General features: G+C 44.1%; 2 protein-coding genes across 7 annotated transcripts; one reads left to right on the forward strand and one right to left on the reverse strand.

Annotated features, from left to right (window-relative positions):
* The first annotated feature begins 2,741 nt into the window (after nt 1–2,741).
* On the forward strand, nt 2,742–6,095 carry LOC106569552 (uncharacterized). 6 transcript variants are annotated; one of them, XR_014380368.1, is made up of 7 exons: nt 2,742–2,857; nt 3,665–3,774; nt 3,876–3,982; nt 4,185–4,347; nt 4,493–4,669; nt 4,788–4,854; nt 5,118–6,095. XR_014380368.1 is itself a non-coding variant. In XM_014141014.3 (7 exons), the coding sequence occupies exons 2-7, from the start codon at nt 3,675–3,677 to the stop codon at nt 5,129–5,131; spliced, it is 624 nt and encodes a 207-aa protein (XP_013996489.3). In that variant the 5' UTR covers nt 2,742–2,857; nt 3,665–3,674; the 3' UTR covers nt 5,132–6,095. The 6 variants fall into 6 exon arrangements, 3 of the variants coding, with proteins under 3 accessions (XP_013996489.3, XP_013996490.3, XP_013996491.3); XR_014380369.1 differs by having other exon boundaries at nt 4,185–4,326; XR_014380370.1 differs by having other exon boundaries at nt 4,185–4,299.
* Nucleotides 6,096–15,060: 8,965 nt separating this feature from the next.
* On the reverse strand, nt 15,061–19,497 carry LOC106569553 (yjeF N-terminal domain-containing 3). The gene is made up of 6 exons (XM_014141017.3): nt 19,304–19,497; nt 16,863–16,971; nt 16,668–16,775; nt 16,453–16,566; nt 15,811–15,961; nt 15,061–15,583 (listed from the first exon to the last, which is right to left on the reverse strand). Exons 1-6 carry the CDS (start codon nt 19,357–19,359, stop codon nt 15,390–15,392), a joined length of 732 nt encoding a protein of 243 aa, XP_013996492.1. The 5' UTR covers nt 19,360–19,497; the 3' UTR covers nt 15,061–15,389.
* Between the last annotated feature and the right edge of the window lie 652 nt (nt 19,498–20,149).

Here is a 20,149-nt window from a genome sequence, read left to right on the forward strand (position 1 = left end):
ATATGACTACCATTTGCCTCAAAAGTTTCTACAGCTGCAACATTGAGAGCATCCTGACTGGTTGCATCACTGCCTGGTACGGCAATTGCTCGGCCTCCGACCGCAAGATACTACAGAGGGTAGTATGTAAGGCCCAGTACATCACTTGGGCTAAGCTGCCTGCCATCCAGGACCTCTACACCAGGTGGTGTCAGAGGAAGTGTCACATGCATGATGCTGGAGAGATGAAGCAGGTACGGGGAGTCAAACATTTAATATAGAACAAGACAGGAACAGCATCAGTAAACGAGTAATACAGACAAAAAACAATTCATGCAGCAGCGGGGAACAGAGCAGGGGAACTGACAAATATAGGGGAGGTAATAAACAAGTGATGAGTGAGTCCAGGTGAGTCCAATATCGCTGATGCGCGTGATGAGGGAAGGCAGGTGTGCGTAAAAGATGGCAGGACTGCGTGATGCAGGGCAGCCTGGCGCCCTGAAGCGCCAGGGGGGGAAGAGCGGGAGCAGACCTGACCATACCCCACCCTCTAGGGGCGCCACCTGGCGTCCCACCTGGGCGAACCGGCCGAGACATGGGTGCTGGGCAAGCCGGTTGGGGTGTGGAAGCCCAACAAACTGGTGGGAGCTTGGCGAGCCGGCTGAGGCAAGGATACCTCTCGAGCCAGCCAGGGCGTGGAAGCCCGACGGGCTGGCTTAGGCACCCCCGGTTCAATCGGCGGCGGAATCCACCCCGACGTCACCAACAGAAAAAAAAAACTCCTGGGCCGGCAGGGCGAACAAGAACTGACGATCCGGCTGAGGCCCGACGTGGGATGGGCGCCATCCGAGCCAACCGGGGCAAGGAAACCTCTCGAGCCAGCTAGGACGTGGAAGCCCGACGAGCTGGCTAGGCATCCCCGGTTCCATCGGCGGCGACCCAGAGCTGAAGTCACCACCAACCAGAACGCCAGTGATCCCCAATGCTTCGTATGTTGGCTGCTGCATTCTGTCACATGCATGACGCTGGAAAGACGAAGCAAGTACGGGGAGTCAAACATTTAATATAGAACGAGACAGGAACAGCGTCAGCAAACGAGTAATACGGACAAAAAATTATTAACGCAGAAGCGGGGAACAGAGCAGGGAACTGACAAATACAGGGGAGGTAATAAACAAGTGATGAGTGAGTCCAATATCGCTGATGCACGTGACGAGGAAAGGCAGGTGTGCGTAAAAGATGGCAGGACTGCGTGATACAGGGCAGCCTGGCGCCCTCAAGTGCCAGGGGGGGAAGAGTGGGAGCAGACGTGACAGGAAGGCCCTAAAAATCAAAGACCCCAGCCACCCCAGTCATAGACTGTTCGCTCTACTACCGCATGGTAAGCGGTACCGGAGTGCCAAATCTAGGACCAAAAGGCTTCTCAACAGTTTTTCCCCCAAGCCATAAGGCTCCTGAACAGGTAATCAAATGGCTACCCAGACTATTTGCACTGTGTTCCCCCCTCCCCCCAACTCCTCTTTTACGCTGCTGCTACTCTCTGTTTATCATATATGCATAGTCACTTTAATTATACATTTATGTACATACTACCTCAATGGGCCTGACCAACCAGTGCCCCCGCACATTGGCTAACCGGGCTATCTGAATTGTGTCCCACCACCCACCACCTGTCAACCCCTCTTTTACGCTACTGCTACTCTCTGTTTATCATATATGCATAGTCACTTTAACCATATCTACATGTACATACTACCTCAATCAGCCCGACTAATCGGTGCCTGTATATAGCCTCACTACTGTTATTTTTGGTGGCAGGTAGACTAGTGGTTAGAGCTTGGACTAGTAACCGAAAGGTTGCAAGATCGAATCCCTGACCTGACGAGGTAAAACATCTGTTGTTCTGCCCCTGAACAAGGCACTTAACCCACTGTTCCTAGGCCATCATTGAAAATTAGAATTTGTTCTTAACTGACTTGCCTAGTTAAATAAAGGTTAAATATAACTCTTGTTTTTCACTGTCTTTTTTACTGTTGTTTTTATTTCTTTCCATATTATTCACCTAATACCTATTTTGCACTGTTGGTTAGAGCCTGTAAGTAAGCATTTCACTGTAAGATGAAATGTAACCTGTTGTATTCGGCGCACGTCACAAATAAACTTTGATTTGATTATATGAACTGTAACTCAGTAACATCTTTAAAACTGTTGCATGTTTCATTTTTGTTCAGTTTAGATGCAGGCCAATGCCAAAGGTCAAACAATTCCATATACCAAATCATGCCAGCATCAAAATCTGGTAAGGTCTCGTTATTTTTTTCTTTCAATAATACTTTAGGAAGAAAAGCACAGTAGCTTGACTAAGGCCTACAGTTGCAGAGACAAGCAAACCAAGCCTATGCATTGGGTGACATACAGTACATGCAGATAAAGTGGACTGTGGGATACATAGACACACTGGAGCATTACCATGTGTATCTTTTCCACTTTTGGATAAATGTTTAAAAAAAATTGCATATATAAAACTAGTGGGCAAAGTAGCCTGAATAATTAATCAAATATAGCCCAATTTGGACTGACTTTAAAATTGTCAAAGACATTGGGCGTATAAATTTACAAACTCAAATAGCAAACTCATATATTATTGAATAGCTGTTATAATTTAATCAATTCGTTTGAAATTGTCAATGAAAGGTTACCGCGAAAAAGATGTGCCCATATTCAAATAAGACAAGATCACGCCCCCCCCCCCCCCCCCCCCCCGCAAAGTCATTTAAATACTTCGCTAACAGTCGTCACAGACAGAGTGTGCGGTTCCATTTCTTTTGTGACGACGTGCCTCTCTAAACACCAGCTCTTCTTGTTCTGTCCGTAAAAGGTACGTTTTTATGTATTTTGTGGGTGGTGTATTTAGATGATTGCCTGATTTATCGTTATTTTGGTCGTCTTTAGGTATTCTAAATAATTATTGTGTAAATACAGAAATTGTGTTACTGTTGAATAAACGTGGTTCGAAAGCCGCTTTAGCTAGCGAAGGTACTCGCTAACGTACATTTTCCACATGTATTTTGCCAGTCCACTTAAGCTGATTTGAGGTTTCTGCGAGAACTAGTTAGTAAACATAAATTAAATACACGGATGTTTAACCTTTTTTTGTTTTTTTCTTCTTGAATTATTTCAGTTCTCCTTTCACTTTACGTTAACTATCAACTTCATTGTAAAGATGGCTGCGTCTCCGCCTTTAGCTTAGCACCAGGTGGCGAAGCAGACCAACAACGTGGTGTAAAATGGCGCTCCCTTCTTGGCCTGTTTTTTTTTTTTTTTTTTTTTTTTTTCTTCTCTCTCTTCTCCCTCAAACGAATTTAGCCAGACGGCTAATCCGCGCGTACGGTTTACGCTTAATTTGTTTGCCATCATACTACGTTAAATAACGTTCGAAGTTGTTGTATTTCCCTGAATTCCAATAATTATTTACAGGTTGGCCTAGCGCTAGCTGAAATTAGCTGGTTAACGTAGCTAATTGTTGTGCCAATGTGCGTCAGGCAATTGTTCACTACCCGAGATGTGACCTAGCTAGATTTACAACTAATGTAGGTATCGGGAGCATGTTATGTAACGTTGATGGTAATGGCCAGGTAACGATACCTTATGGGAGTTTATTTGACCCGGGCTTTTTCCCTTGCAGACAAAGAAACATGTCCGACGAAGGAAAACTTTTCGTCGGTGGCCTGAGCTTCGACACAACAGAAGAATCTCTGGCTGAAGCTTTCGCTAAGTATGGAAACATCGCAAAAGGTGCGTTCTAAGTGATTTTTTTATTTGAACGATAGTTAGCTACTAAATATATGATCAGAAATGTTTAACTCCCTGTTAATTAATGTTTTGGTCTCGCTCAGTTGATGTCATCAGGGACAAAGAAACGGGAAGGTCTCGTGGATTCGGCTTCGTAAAGTACGATAATGCCGAGGATGCGAAGGACGCTTTGGATGGCATGAACGGCAAGGTAGATATGTTGATCACAATTTGTCGAAGCATATATTTACCACGTTTTTGCATGTATAATTATTATAGCGGACGTGTTTGAATATCTAGCCCTACCACTAAATGTCTTGCAGCTATAAACAATGATGGCCCACCCAGGCAAATTTCAATATAAAAACAAATTTTGTTTATGAACTACGACGCTAACCCCTTCTCTCTTGCAGTCTGTTGACGGCAGAACAATTCGTGTGGATGAGGCAGGCAAGGGTGGTGGTCGTTCTGGAGGCGGAGGTGGTGGATTCAGAGGGTCCAGAGGCGGTGGTGGATATGGCGGTGGAGGTGGATATGGAGGGGGGAGAGGAAGAGGTGGGCGAGTTTACTCGCGAGGTATGGGCAGACAATCTGCAAAATGGTGTGCTCCCCATCCTCCATTAGCGTTTGTCCTGCCCTCCCTCTTGGCCGTAGTTACATTTCAGTGTGTTGCTTTCAGTATGAGTTGGTTTTTGAACTGCCTGTGCTGGTTTGTTCCCAGGTGGTGGAGGATATGGTGGTGGTGGCGACAGGGGATATGGTGAGAGGAGCTATGGCGGCGGTGGTGGAGACCGGAGCTATGGCGGTGGTGGAGACCGGAGTTATGGAAGTGGTGGTGGATACAGGAGCGGCGGTGGCGGAGGATACTCTTCCGGTGGCGGAGGATACAGGGACAATAGGTGAGGCGACACGTCCGACTGCCAATTAAGAGATGCTCAAATTGTTTGTAGAAATTCCCCTCTTGCGTCCTTTACAACGGACAGCGACCTTACCTATATATATTTTTTCTCTCCAATGTTAGGGGCCAGGGAGGCTACGGGGATCGCTCTGGGGGATCCTACAGAGACAGCTACGACAGTTATGGTATGTATGAGTTATGTGTACTAACCATCTAGTTCAATGCGCCGTTCCTTCCCTCCCTTAAGTGTACTCTGAACTCATTCAATTTGCTGGGATCATATTTGCTTCTTCTTACGCTCAGCACAGTTTATACAGAAAGACCTCCCACACTAGTTGGTTCAGCTATTTGGGACTGTTTAGTGGGTAACCATGTTGGATGTTAAACTCAAATGTTCGTGAACTTGTTTCCTAAACTCAGTGTCTGTGTGCCCACTTCTTGTCCTCAGCTGCTCACGAGTAAAAATCTGCCCCCCGATTCAAGATCATCCCTTGGCTGGCTGTATTTAAAAAGATGCGCTCCTCTCAAGAAATTTGTCCACGTGTTGACCTGATGATTTTTGTAGTCCTATTCTGTGTTTAAGTAGCTCGAGCGTCTTTAAATTTAGCCATGAGTTTCGGCCATTCATTTACAAACCATGTTTAATAGAAGTTGGAGATGTTCTCTAAAGGATACATCTCTTTGCTCTTACGGCATTTCAATTGATAAAGCATAATGTCTGACTTGTTGGTGCTGCAAATTTAGTGAACTCAAATATTGCTTCACATGGCTGTTTTTGATTAACAGCCTCAGTTACTTTCTACGCCCTGTTCCTATCCAGCACTGTCTAACGTCACATTTGCATCCTAAATATTAATATTCGGGATATGAATGGGGCTTGTTAACTTCCTGTTTTTATTTTAAACGACAATGTCCGACCTACCTCCTGCCAAGTTTTAAAACAGTTAAAAAAAAAAAAATATTCCACTTGGATGCTTTTGAAAACTGGCCGGGAAGTGCTTTTTGGATTTTATGAATGCATTCCTTGTGTTGCTAGGCAGCAATGCCTTCACCCATACCATTGAGGTTCTTGATATAGCCGACGGTCCTGTGTTAAGTTTCCAAAAATAGTGAATTCCTTTAAGACTGACACTGCACGCCTGAAGTGGCCTGCTGTTCATGAAGTTGCAAATTGCAGCGGGCTACAGTCTGCCCACGGTGTTTGCTCTGCTCAAAAGCCTGCATTTTAAATGTGCTTGTTATAATGGACTTAACTTAAAGAGAACAAAAAAAAACATACCAATTCATACTGTTACTACTCTTCTTCCCCAATACTCCACCTGGGAACGATTTTGTACTTTCTGTTCTTTGTATCATCAACATTGAAGATTATTTTTTTTTTGTCAATTTTGGCTTCATGGAGCCCATTAAAACGATTTGTTGAAAATGTGTGCCTTGAACGTACTTATGGGGAAGTTAGCAGTTTATTGTAAGTGATTTGCCAGTTCGTGTATCTTCATAGCATTTTAATGTTTCCCTTCTGTGGTTTTAAATAACTTCTCTGGTACTACAGAAACTTCACTTCCAACATGTGCATCCTGAAACTGGGAATAACTTTTATACTGCAATTCACAGGAAGTGCCATGGTTCTAGTATTTTAAAAGTAACTTCTGTTGCCATATGTTCCCTCTAAGGCTGAAGTGTGGGGTTTGCCTTTTAGTGGCTAATGGTTAGTGGGGTACTGGTAGTCCAAAAGCTTTGACTATAGTTGCACTAAACAGTTTAGTTTGAGTACTTGATGCCACTGGGCACATTAGTAGTGGTTCGGTAAATAAATGGGTAGTTTTATTCGGCTAGAGGAATATTGTATGATCTTGCCATGACTGTGGCCTACTCATGGGGGTGGTGGGGGGGGGGTCCTGTTAATGCTTCATTGCTCAGCTACAGAAAATGTCTACAAGTCCTTGGCGAATGACGTGTTGCTCCTACCAACCAGTGCTCGTCAGAAGTGAAAGCTGCTCTCTTGCCTAGTTCATTTGTGGACAATCAATAGGCCAGTTCACGTGAGGTAAACTCCTTTTGCTCACATCCTTCAGTTGTTTTATTTCCAGCAATGTTTTAGCCATTGTCCCGCTGCAGAGACTGCCAGTCAAAAGTCCCCTGGCCATTTTGCAACACGATGCTTAAGTCCACAACTGCCCCTCTTGAAATGTGCCTTAGCGAAATGACTTAACCTGGCCTCCGTACGATTACTCTTCCGTCATGTCTTCTATGTATTTCAGTCAAACTCGATTGTGATCACCTCAATTGCCCCTCTTGATGTACAACCCACTGATTTGTATGTGTTTTTGTTTCTTGCTCTAATCTGTGTTTATAGTGTGGTTCTAAGCATTGTGTATAAAGTCTGGGTAGTTGAACAAGTTAAGCTGTTGCATGCCAAAGTCCTGTTAATTGTCTTAGATTCTGTTCTAATGTCATGAATGTCTTCTCTTTTAGGGTGAGTTAACTTTCTGGAGACTGAACTCTCCAGTGTCAGATTGGTGATAAACTGGAATCTCCTGCGCCAGTCTTCCAGGTTTGTCTATTGTTTTTGTGCAGTTTTGCATATCCGTTAAGTTGCCACTTCAAATGCTCTGAAAATGCATAATTTATGCAATATTGACTTAGTTTGTTCATTCTCAGGTCCAGTGTCTGGAGGTTGTGTGAGCAACAGTGGAGTCAACACATCAACCCAGTACTCTGCATTGGCGTCTTCAATGCAGTCACTGGTTCCCAGGAGTTCTGGGAAAATGTTTCCCATCTTAAACATTTTGTATAGAGATCCTACAAGCTGCATCTATTTGGGGTAACAGCTTTAGGTGAAGTGACTTGTCTATGGGACACCATAAGACCGTTTACAAAAAAGCTACTTTCCTTGTTTGTCTTCATAGCTCTAGAAGGACGTAGTCCAGTTTTACCTGTTCCAGTAACTAGTACATATAGAAACAGGTTACATAACTAAATCTAGTCATTTAGCAGATGCTCTTGTCCAGAGCGACTTACAGGAGCAATTATGGTGACGTGCCTTGCTCAAGGGCAGGTTTTTCACATAGTTGGCTCAGGGATTTGAGGCAACAACCTTTTGGTTACTGGCACTATGCTCTTAACTGTTACGCTAACAATATGATGTATTGTGAACTCAAGTTTCTTCAATAAAATCAGACTGTAACCAATCCATGTTTTAAGGATATAAACTAAGCAACAAAAAAAACATCCTCATTGTCAACTGTGTTTATTTTCAAACTTAAAATGTGTAAATATTTGTATAAACATACGATTCAACAACTGAGAAATAAACTGATCAAGTTCCACAGACCTGTGACTAACAGAAATTGAACCCCACTTTGTTCAGGGACACATTCAATTTAAATTAAGTCAGTATCTGGTGTGGCCCCCAGCTGCATTAATACTGTGGTGCATCTCCTTGTGGACTGCACTTGATTTGCCATTTCTTGCTGTGAGATGTTACCCACTCAAGAAACCTGCAAGTTCCCAGACGTTTCTGGGGGGGAATGGGCCTAGCCCTCACGTGCCGATCCAACAGGTCCCAGACGTGCTCAATGGGATTGAGGTCCGGGTTCTTCGCTGGCCTTGGCAGAACACTGACATTCCTGTTCTTGCAGGAAGTCACGCACAGAATGAGCAGTATGGCTGGTGGCATTGTCATGCTGGAGGGTCATGTCAGGATTAGCCTACAGGAAGGGTACCACATGAGGGAGGAGGATGTCTTCCCTGTAACGCACAGCGTTGAGATTGCCTGCAATGACAAGCTCAGTCCGATGCTTCTGTGCCCCGCCACAGACCACGACGGACCCTCCAAATCGATCCCGCTCCAGAGTACAGGCCTCGGTGTAATGCTCATTCCTTCGATGAACGTGAATCTGACCACCCCCGGTGAGAGAGAACCGCAACTCGACAGTGAAGAGCATTTTTTGCCAGTCCTGTCTGGTCCAGCAATGGTGGGTTTGTGCCCATAGGATACTTTGTTGCCAGTGATGTCTGGTGAGGGCCTGCCTTACAACAGGCCCACAAGCCCTCAGTCCAGCCTCTCAGCCTATTGCGGACAGTCTGAGCACTGATGGAGGGATTGTGGGTTCCAGGTGTAACTCGGGCAGTTGTTGCTATCCTGTACCTGTCCCGCAGGTGTGATGTTCGGGTGTACCAGTTCTGTGCAGGTGTTGTTACACGTGGTCTGCAACTGCGAGGACGATCGACTGTCCGTCCTGTCTCCCTGTAGTTCACAGTATGGACATTGCAATTTATTGCCCTGGCCAAATCTGCAGTCCTCATTGCTCCTTGCAGCATGCCTAACACAACCCAAACCGGCTGCGTGCGTGCGCCATCGTGCATACATTTATTTTGTCCCCCTACACCAAACGCGATCACGACACAGGTTAAAATATCAAAACAAACTCTGAACCAATTACATTTCATTTGGGAACAGGTCAAAAAGCATTAAACATTTATGGCAATTTAGCTAGTTCGCTTGCACTTTCTAGCTAATTTGTCCTGGGATATAAACATTGAGTTATTTTACCTGAAATGCACAAGGTCCTCTACTCCGATAATTAATCCACACATAAAACGGTCAACCGAATTGTTTCTAGTCATCTTTCCTCCTTCCAGGCTTTTTCATCTTTGAACTTATATGGTGATTGGCATCTAAACTTTCATAGTATTACTACACGAACCGGCAACACAGTTCGTCTTTCAATCACCCACGTGGGTATAACCAATGAGGAGATGGGAGAGGCAGGACTTACAGTGTGATCTGTGTCAGAAATAGGAGTTCACGGAACCCAAACCGGCTGAGCGTGTGTGCCCTCGTGCATACATTTATTTTGTCCTCTACTCCGACAATTAATCCACACATAAAACGGTCAACCGAATCATTTCTAGTCATCTCTCTTTTTCCAGGCTTTTTCTTCTCTTGACTTTATATTGCGATTGGCAACTTTCATAAATTAGGTGCATTACCGCCACTGACCTCGTTTGTCTTTCAGGGTACCTGCTTCTATCAACCAATGAGGAGATGGAGAGGCAGGACTTGCAGCACGATCTGCGTCAGAAATAGAAAGGACTTCTATTTTAGCCCTTGGCAACGCAGACGCTCGTTGGCGCACGCGAGCAGTGTGGGTGCAATAACTGAATAACAGATTTCTACATTTATTTTGCAATGCGAGCGGTGTGGTCAGCCTGTAAGGCATGTTCACGCAGATGAGCAATGACCCTAGGCATCTTTCTTTTGGTGTTTTTCAGAGTCAGTAGAAAGGCCTCTTTAGTGTCCAAAGCTTTCATAACTGATCTTAATTGCCTACGTCTGTAAGCTGTTGGTATCTTAACAACTGTTCCAAAGGTGCATGTTTATTAATTGTTTATGGTTTACTGAACAAGCATGTGAAACAGTGTTTAAACCCTTTACAATGAAGATCTGTGAAGTTATTTGGATTTTCACTAATTATCTTTGAAAGACGATCCTGAAAAGGGGACGTTTCTTTTTTTGCTGAGTTTAGATGGTGTCGGGTTCATACAGTCATGAAAATGCTGGGAAAGTCATGGAATTTTATCCAGGTGTTTTCCAGGCCTGGAAAGGTTTTGGGAAATGATACAAATCTGGAAAGTAATGGAAATTAATACCTGTTAATGTAATTGCTTAAAATATTTTAAAAAATGCACCTATCAACCAAATAAATCAAATAAATCAGCCAAGATCAATAGTGTGCAAGCACACTCGTGGGGTTTGGCTAGCCGAGTTCGGTTAAGGCGTCAGCATGCTACAGTTCGACTAGCACCTAGCCAAACCATAAGGGCTGTGTTTCGTGTAGGCTTACCCTGGTGTGAAGTTTTGATAACCGTGTACACAGTGCATTTGGAAAGTATTCAGACCCCCCTTTCCACATTTTGTTACGCTACAGCCTTATTCTAAAATTGATTACATTTCCCCTCACCAATCTACACACAATACCCCACCATGACAAAGCAAAAACAGGTTTTTAGAAATATATTTACATAAGTATTCAGACCCTTAACTCAGTACTTTGTTGGAGCGCCTTTGGCAGAGATTTTACACAGACTCGAGTCTACTTGGGTATGATGCTACAAGCTTGGCACACCTGTTTTGGGGAGTTTCTCCCATTCTTCTCTGCAGATTCTCTCAAGCTCTGTCAGGTTGGATGGGAGGCGTTGCTGCACAGTTATTTTCAGGTCTCTCCAGAGATGTTTGATCGGGTACAAGTCCGGCCTCTGGCTGGGCCACTCAAGGACATTCAGAGACTTGTCCCGAAGCCACTCCTGCATTGTCTTGGCTGTGTGCTTAGAGTTGTTGTCCTGTTAGAAGTGGAACCTTCGCCCCAGTCTGAGGTCCTGAGCGCTCTGGAGCAGGTTTTCATCAATGATCTCTGTACTTTTCTCCGTTCATCACCACCATGCTTCACCGTACGGATGGTGTCTGGAGTTCAATCTTGGTTTCATCAGACCAGACAATCTTGTTGGTGCCTTTTGGCAAAATCCAAGCGGGCTGTCGTGTGCCTTTTACTGAGGAGTGGCTTCTGTCTGGCCACTCTACCATAAAGGCCTGATTGGTGGAGTGCTGCAGAGATGGTTGTCCTTCTGGAAGGTTCTGCCATCTCTACAAAGGAACTCTGGAGCTCTGTCAAAGTGAATATCGTGTTCTTGGTCACCAGCCTGACGAAGGCCCTTCTCCCCCGATTGCTCAGTTTGGCCGGGCGGCCAGCTCAATTTTAGAATAAGGCTGTAACATAACAGAATGTGGAAACAGTAAAGGGGTCTGAATACTTTCCGAATGCACTGTATCTCTCTAGGACAAGGTGACTTATCAATATGATCACTGACAACGACGAGACAGCCTATAGGGAGGAGGTCAGAGACCTGGCCGGGTGGTGCCAGAATAACAACCTATCCCTCAACGTAATCAAGACTAAGGAGATGATTGTGGACTACAGGAAAAGGAGGACTGAGCACGCCCCAATTCTCATCGATGGGGCTGTAGTGGAGCAGGTTGAGAGCTTCAAGTTCCTTGGTGTCCACATCACCAACAAACTAGAATGGTCCAAACACACCAAGACGGTTGTAAAGAGGGCACGACAGCCTATTCCCCCTCAGGAAACTAAAAAGATTTGGCATGGGTCCTGAGATCCTCAAAAGGTTCTACAGCTGCAACATCGAGCATTCTGACTGGTTGCATCACTGCCTGGTATGGCAATTGCTCGGCCTCCGACCGCAAGGCACTACAGAGGGTAATGCGTACGGCCCAGTAGATTACTGGGGCTAAGCTGCCTGCCATCCAGGACTTCTACACCAGACGGCATCAGAGGAAGGCCCTAAAAATCGTCAAAGACCCCAGCCACCCCAGTCATAGACTGTTCTCTCTACTACCGCATGGCAAGCGGTACCGGAGTGCCAAGTCTAGGACAAAGTGGCTTCTCAACAGTTTTTACCCCCAAGCCATAAGACTCCTGAACAGGTAATCAAATGGCTATCTGGACCCCCCCCCCCCCCCCCCCCTTTTACACTGCTGCTACTCTCTGTTTATCATATATGCATAGTCACTTTAACCATATCTACATGTACATACTACCTCAATCAGCCTGACTATCCGGTGTCTGTATGTAGCCTCTACTGTATATAGCCTCGCTACTGTATACAGCCTCGCTACTGTTATTTTTCACTGTCTTTTTACGGTTGTTTTATTTCTTTACTTGCCTATTGTTCACCTAATACCTTTTTTGCACTATTGGTTAGAGCCTGTAAGTAAGCATTTCACTGTAAGGTCTACACCTGTTGTATTCGGCGCACGTGACAAATAAACTTTGATTTGAACACAGATAATTTACTTATCTTATTATTACTGTGGCGATGACGCACCATAGGTTCGGCTCTTCACATGCGCAAATGTTGGCTGTTGCTTTCACACATTTAAATGCATAGGCCCTATGTGGTAAATCTATATTCCATCTAATACTACAATAATTGCTAGCATTTCATCATTCTATCCCCGTACTGTTTATTGCAACACGTAGGCATTTCTGTTCCATGTTTGATAGGCCTACAGATACATTTCCATTTAGCCAACCATTTGTTACCCTGCTCTGAGTGGGTGCGATGTTTATAGTGCACATGAAAGTTCGTAAGACTCATTAGGTATGTTGGGTTCTGAAATATACTTATTCATGTCAGTGAGGGAGAGAGGGTAATGTATAACATTTACATTATGTCAGGATATGTTATTGTTAGCCACCAGGGATCCTATGGGAGGGATCCTCTGGGAGGAGAAGAGACACAGTCTGGCACCAGTCACCATGACAGCCGTGAGTTGGGGAGGAGTGAGCACTTTGGGGCAGAGGTCAGGTCAGATGAAGTGAGGAAGAACAGATATCACTAAGGTTCTGTCTAGCAACAGAGATGCATTGGCTGTTCAGATGTGTAGGAGGAGATTTAGCATAGGAGAAAGGGTTAAATATCAGTGCTTGTGTGAATATGTTTTTGTCTGTTCAGCTGTTCAATCCTATTCGAAGAATAAACTTGGTTTACGCTTTCATAGTGTCAGAGTTCTTACTCTGATAATTAGAACCAAACAGGTATAGATTTTCTATTTATTTAATTCAATGTATGGTTTCCTTTGTTCATATTTCACAGGTTATGTCAGAGTTCCGTGTGTCTGTGTCCCATGTCTCTGTCATTTTAGTTGTGTGTGATAGGAGAGCGCCCAATAGGAGTGCATAGAAATAGGCTACGTGGCCTGCACTCCACGTAGCCTTCCATGTATGCATGGTGTTGAAATATCATTAAGTCTGATTTAAGACGAATGCCTTTTATATTGTAGAACCAGTTTATTGGTTGTATTTGCTAATTGGGTAATTGTATGTTTCTGTGTTCCAAGTGCTTATATTATGCAGGCCTACCTGTTGGAGCTCCTTTTAGACAGATTCCATTTGGTTTCTCAAGGGGAGGCTGTACAGTCTTGCCCTCTACCTGTGCCCGTTCAGGTAGGACAGGTTAAGCCTGATACAGAGGCTATTTCTTTTGGGCTATTGCTGTGTATATTTGGTAAATCTACTTGTATATTTTGTATGATATGGCACTTTCACCAAGACATGTAAATACATCTACACTCTGAGCACATCAACCTGCCTTGCCTTCTGCTGATTTCATGCCCTTCTGACTGCTACAAGTTCCCTATGAAAAGGGCTGTCTGGTAGCCTCAATTAATAGACAAAGATTTGTAGTTGAACAAGTCATTGCATGTATAGATTCTTTTTTTAAACTTGACTTAACTTGTGACTCGACTTGACCTTAGAATGCATGACGACTCGAGCCTTGACATGTTGTCCTTGTGACTCGAATAATAGTGACTTGGTCCCACATTACAGTAGCAGCAGGTAGGCAGGCCTAGCCTATGAAATATGACAGAGAACAGACTAACTAGGAACAGACTAACAATTCAAAACGTAGCCTCTAGTTAACTGTTTAGCTATTATTCGCATGTGTCAATGTTTTCGTCGTCTCCAAAACTTTCCACAGATACGCGCGATACGAAGGCCATACAAAGCTGGTTTAATTTTTAACGATTCATTTAACACTTATTTTCGACGAAACGAACGATTCACTTCGCATTGTATTAGTTGGGATTCAGGTCCATCACGTTGAATTGAAACATGAATCAAAATAATAATTTGTTAATCGCGATCAGTAATTTTAGGGAAAAGATTGGATGTTTCTTTAGGATTATGTGCCTTAACTTGTTTTGTAGATATTTCCAGTTGATTTGGGCATCCAATGTATGGGACATTCCAACTCAATAGATGCAAAGCAGCATGCAAAGTAAATACTTCTAAGGTAGCTAAGATAAATATGACTAAACTAGAAAAGGTACATTTATGGGCTGGCTTCAGCTGAATAAAACTATCATAGCCATTTGATCTTTGGTATATTGAATGAGTGAATTCTTTCAAAAAGCATACAACTTATTTTGTTGTAATATTGCAATGTTTTACATCAAGGGTGGTCAACCATCCTTCAGGAGAGCTAATGGGTGGGCGGGCTTTTATTCCAGTCCCCCTCAAATTTTAGAAATGAGCTGCTCAATTGGACCTTGATTAACTGGCTCTGTTTGAGCAGGGCTGGATCAAAATCCTGCACACACAGTAGCTTTCCAGACAGGGTTGACCACGTGATTTATACAGTTGCCTAACAAGTGTTCTACTTGGTGGGGATTAAGTGCCTTGCACAACAACAAGAGATGGTACATAGTATCAGAGAGCAGTCTCCCAGTGTCAATACCACATTACACATACTTCTGTTTTATTTATGTTCAACAACTATTTTCTTCATTAAACCAAAACATGAACATTGACCAATTATTAACAGCTCATGTTTATTTTGGCAAACGTTACATCATATCTTATACACCTGTGCAAACTTCCTCACGGTTTAGAACCTCGCGGGTCAATCTGACCGGTTTTCTGAGATGAATATACAGAAAGCTCTATTTCCTTGTTACACTAAGAGATATCTGCTACATATACTCATTACAAATAAGGCATCCTTCCTTCTTCCCTTGATCTGATGTGAAATGTTTGGTGAAAGCAATACTATTTACTCAGTAGATAACCTCAAGGATGAAGGAAGGTCTACACTTCTAAATATTTGATCAAACCCTTGGAAAAACAGAGCATCTGTTTGTTTACCCTAGCTCAACCAGACAGTCTGTGCCATGGTAGTCTGGCGCATTGAGCTCATACTTCCTCTGGATGTCATAGGGCAGGATGCGTCCCACCAGGTAATGTGTCCCACTGAAACCGACGGCACACTTCTTTGGTGCCATGAGGGAGATGAGCACTGTCGGGTTTATACAGTCAACGTTGGCCTCGTCCCACCCTGAAATCACACAGATGAGGTCATCAATTAGTTTATCCAACATTATCATATGACGTTTCAGTTTTTCTGATACTGGCAGGAAAATAAGACATCATGGCATCATCAGACAAGTCCATGGTATCAGACCAACCCTAACAAATAACACTACAGTTGGATAGCTTTTTAGCCCCTGGTAACCCTGCAGGTAGATGCTGTCAGACAGGTGTGTGTAGGTTTGGTGTGGTTACCTGAGGGGATGTCCACACTGGCGATGGGGATACGGATGTGTCTGAGGGCGAGCAGGATGCTGCTGTAGGGCTCACTGATATCAGACGGCTCCGTCTCTGGCCCCAAGATGGCATCCACCACCAGGTTATACGCATCGTTTATCAGCTGCACCTGTAGGACAAGATAAACACATGTCAGTCAGACCACTAACCAGTAGAATGGCATTTATTTTTTATCTTTATTTAACTAGGCAAGTCAGTTAAGAACAAATTCTTATTTACAATGACGGCCTACTCCGGCCTAACCCGGACAACGCTGGGCCAATTGTGCGCCGCACTATGGGACTCCCAATCCCGGCTAGTTGTGATACAGCCTGGAATCGAACCAGGGTCTGTAGTGACACCTCTAGCACTGAGATGCAGTGCCTTAGATCACTGTGATACAGCCTGGAACGGAACCAGGGTCTGTAGTGACGCCTCTAGCACTGAGGATGTCGTGCCTTAGACCGCTGCGCCACTCGGGAGTGAGCACCATTCACACACAACCCGTGTGAACATTCCACATTTTAGAGAGTCTCGTTTCTTTTTGCAAAATTATGGCATGGTGGCCAGACGGCCACACAATACAAATGAACCTTGGTTAGCTCATAGTAGTTCCCTTACCTCTGCGGGAAGAAATGAGAGGAAAGGGATGTCCGTTTTCTCACACTGTACTGTAAAGTCCCGGTGCAGGGCCAGAGTAGAGCGCTTGGGGTAGTACACTGTGGGCATATAGTCCTGGCACAGAGATAGATGGAGGGGAAGAGGGACTGACTGTCAAAGAAGTGCCATTTAGTTAGTTCAGAAAAACAAATTCACTTCACTGGCAGGTTACCCACAAACATGCGTAAGTGGCGAGCGCAGGCCAGACCAATACAGCCATTCTGACTGGGACCACAGATCACCAACACTGTAGGATGCCTCTTGAGGGAACTCAGGGGGAAGGCCTGCACACAGGGAAAGAAGTTGTATATCATGTCATTCAATTGCCTAACTCAAAACTACCCTTAAAGGAAGAAAAAGAGAACACATACCTTGGTGATAGCGATGGCACAGGCATGGCCCCAGATCTCCATCAGTTGCTGCGGTCCAAAGCGATACTCTCTCAATAACTCTGCCTCCAAGACCGCAGCCTCCTCATTACTGAGGGAGAGAGAGAGAGATCAGGAGAAACAGAGCGAGAGAACACTTAAGTGTCCTGAAAGTGGTTCAACTCTGAGTGGGGGGTATTATACCACTGCTGTCTAATCAATGGCCACCCCGTATGCGATCAGGAAGCAAGGAGCTGAACTTTCACTGAATCCTGCTCTAATACACAGCTCTGTTAACAGTATATAATCCATAATGAATGAGTGATTCTGGGGGGTATCTAGCACTGCCTCTTTGCCTCAGATTGGAAGCCGGTGGTGGGTAGGGGAAAAAAGGGGGAGTAGAACATGGGGCATGGGGGGCTGGACTGCTGCAACTGGTCCCTCTAAAGGTTTCTTCATCTTTTCTTTTCCTTGTCTCGGATGTTGCACTAAACTCGCTCTTTTAGGTGTTTGGAGGATGAGGTATTCTGTGAAAAAAAATGCTTTGTAAATACTACACTGAACAAAAATATAAAACGCAACATGCAACAATTTCAAAGATTTTACTGAGTTCATATAAGGAAATCAGTCAATTGAAATAAATTCATTAGCCCCTAATCTATGGATTTCACACGACTGGGAACACAGATATGCATCTGTTGGTCACAGATACCTTAAAAAAAAGGTAGGGTGTGGATCAGAAAACCAGTCAGTATCTGGAGTATGCACCATTTGCCTCATGCAGGGCGACACATTTCCTTTGCATAAGAGTTGATCAGGCTGTTGAATGTTGTCCCACTCTACAACGGCTGGGCGAAGTTGCTGGATATTGGCGGGAACTGGAACACCCTGTCGTACACTTCGATCCAGAGCATCCCAAACATGCTCAATGGGTGACATGTCTGGTGAGTGTGCAGGCCATGGAAGAACTGGGACATTTTCAGCTTCCAAGAATTGTGTACAGATCCTTGCGACATGGGGCCGTTCATTATCATGCTGAAACATGAGGTGATGGCGGCGGATGAATGGTACAACAATGGGTATCTCTGTGCATTAAAATTGCCATTGATAAAATACAATTGTGTTCGATGTCTGTAGCTTATGCCTGCCCATACTATAACCCCACTGCCACCACGTCAGCAAACCGCTTTCCCCACACAAGCTGTTATTTACTGCTGCTCTTTAATTATTTGTTAATGACTGTTTTTAGGTATTTTCTTAACTGCATTGTTGGTTAATGGCTTGTAAGTAAGGTCTACACCTGTTGTATTCGGCGCATGTGACAAATAAAGTTTGATTTGTCTGCCATCTGCCGGTTCAGTTGAAACCGGGATTCATCCGTGAAGTCGGTTACGACGCCAAACTGCAGTCAGGTCAAGACCCTGGTGAGGACAACGAGCACTCAGATGAGCTTCCCTGCGACGGTTTCTGACAGTTTGAGCAGAAATTCTTCAGTTGTGCAAACCCACAGTTTCATCAGCTGTCCGGGTGGCTGGTCTCAGACGATCCCGCAAGTGAAGAAAGCAGATGTGGAGTGGGCTGTTATGGTTACACGTGGTCTGCGGTTATGAGGCCGGTTGGACGTACTGCCAAATTCTCTAAAATGAGGCTTATGGTAGAGAAATGAAAATTACATTATCTGGCAACAGCTTTGGTGGACATTCCTGCAGTCAGCATGCCTATTGCACGCTCCCTCAACTTGAGACATTTATTGCATTGTGATGTGACAAAACTGCACATTTTAGAGTGGCCTTTTATTGTTCCCAGCACAAGCTGCACCTGTGTAATGATCATGCTGTTTAATCAGCTTCTTGATATGCCACACCTGTCAGGTGGAGGGATTATCTTGGTGAAGGAGAAATGTTCACTAACAGGGATGTAAACAAATGTGTGCACAACATTTGAGAGAAGATTTTTTGAGCGTATAGAACATTTCTGGGATCTTGTATTTCAGATCATGAAACATAGGATCAACAGTTTACACGTTGCGTTGATATTTTTGTTCAGTGTACAACATTTTTATTAGATTGGTCTGATTTAAAAGAGCACATCTAAAAGCAGGTAAAGACCTCCCAATCCCTTTCCTAATCCCTATGGGGCCACAATAATCCTCCAAAATGTCACACAGTGGGATTATTCATAACATACCACCACGATCAATCTAACACCTGTCTCAGTCACAATTTCTGGAATATAGAATATTAACATAAGAAACATAATATTTTCTCAAATTCCTGTTGCAAGTATTTGAGAAATTAAGAGCAAATCATACAATTGGATAAACTCATTAAGACTTTTTGTGGGACAAAGTAGATGAGTTTCCTAAAACAGTACTCATGAAAAAACAACCACCCATTGATAACAATGCCTTAAAGAGTCAGGAGTGTGACAGTGTTCATTCTCACCTGAGGTAGCGGAGAGGCTTTCTGGGTGTCTCTAGCTTAGAACAGCTGTAGTCCATCTTCAGAATGTGTGACAGGGAGAGAGCAAGTTGTAACTCTGGAGCAAATTAGATTTTTTTTGGTCTAGCTCCCTTCCTTGCTCTTTCTTCTGTTAGTCTTTCGTCTCTCAAACTCACATTGATGCACACATCCAGTCTGAGTGGTAATGCCCTTCCAGGAATTACCATGGGCGAATCTGATTGGTTCAAAGTCAACAGCTCAGTCCAACTAAAGCAAGGGGTAACACACACACACACACACACACACACACACACACACACACACACAGCTGGAAAGCAAAGCAGCTGGGAGGGGTGTGTGCCAGATGCAGGGACTTAGTTACCAATTTGAGCCCCCACTGATGAACTGGACATAAAATCACAGCATTGATGCTTCTCACTTCTTTATCTGCAAACACATAATGAAGCAGTGTTTCCAACAGAAGACAGAGGTATGTCATCCAGAAACGGCGAGAGGCTGAAAATAACTGAAGGAAAGGGCAAGCCTCTTTCCATCTGTCACGGGTTTCATTCTTTCAGTGTGAATGTTGAACATAGTCTGGGTGCAGTGACCAGTGCTGGCCACTTTCTTTGTTGAAGGAGACAAAATTTAGGGAAACATGAACAGATCTAGGATCATCTTATCCTGCCCCAACCTTAACCACAAGGAAATAATAACATGCACAAATAACCTTAGATAAGAGATTCTACTTCACACAAGAGTCGGTTCTAGACAACACAGTTCTATCTTGCGTCTGGGCATTCTGTTATATTGTGCCCTCCTGAATAAGCTTGGAGATGGTCCATGCCT

Source organism: Salmo salar, chromosome 14 (genome assembly GCF_965601325.2).
Source record: "Salmo salar chromosome 14, fSalSal1, whole genome shotgun sequence".
In the NCBI taxonomy this organism is placed as follows: domain Eukaryota; kingdom Metazoa; phylum Chordata; class Actinopteri; order Salmoniformes; family Salmonidae; genus Salmo; species Salmo salar.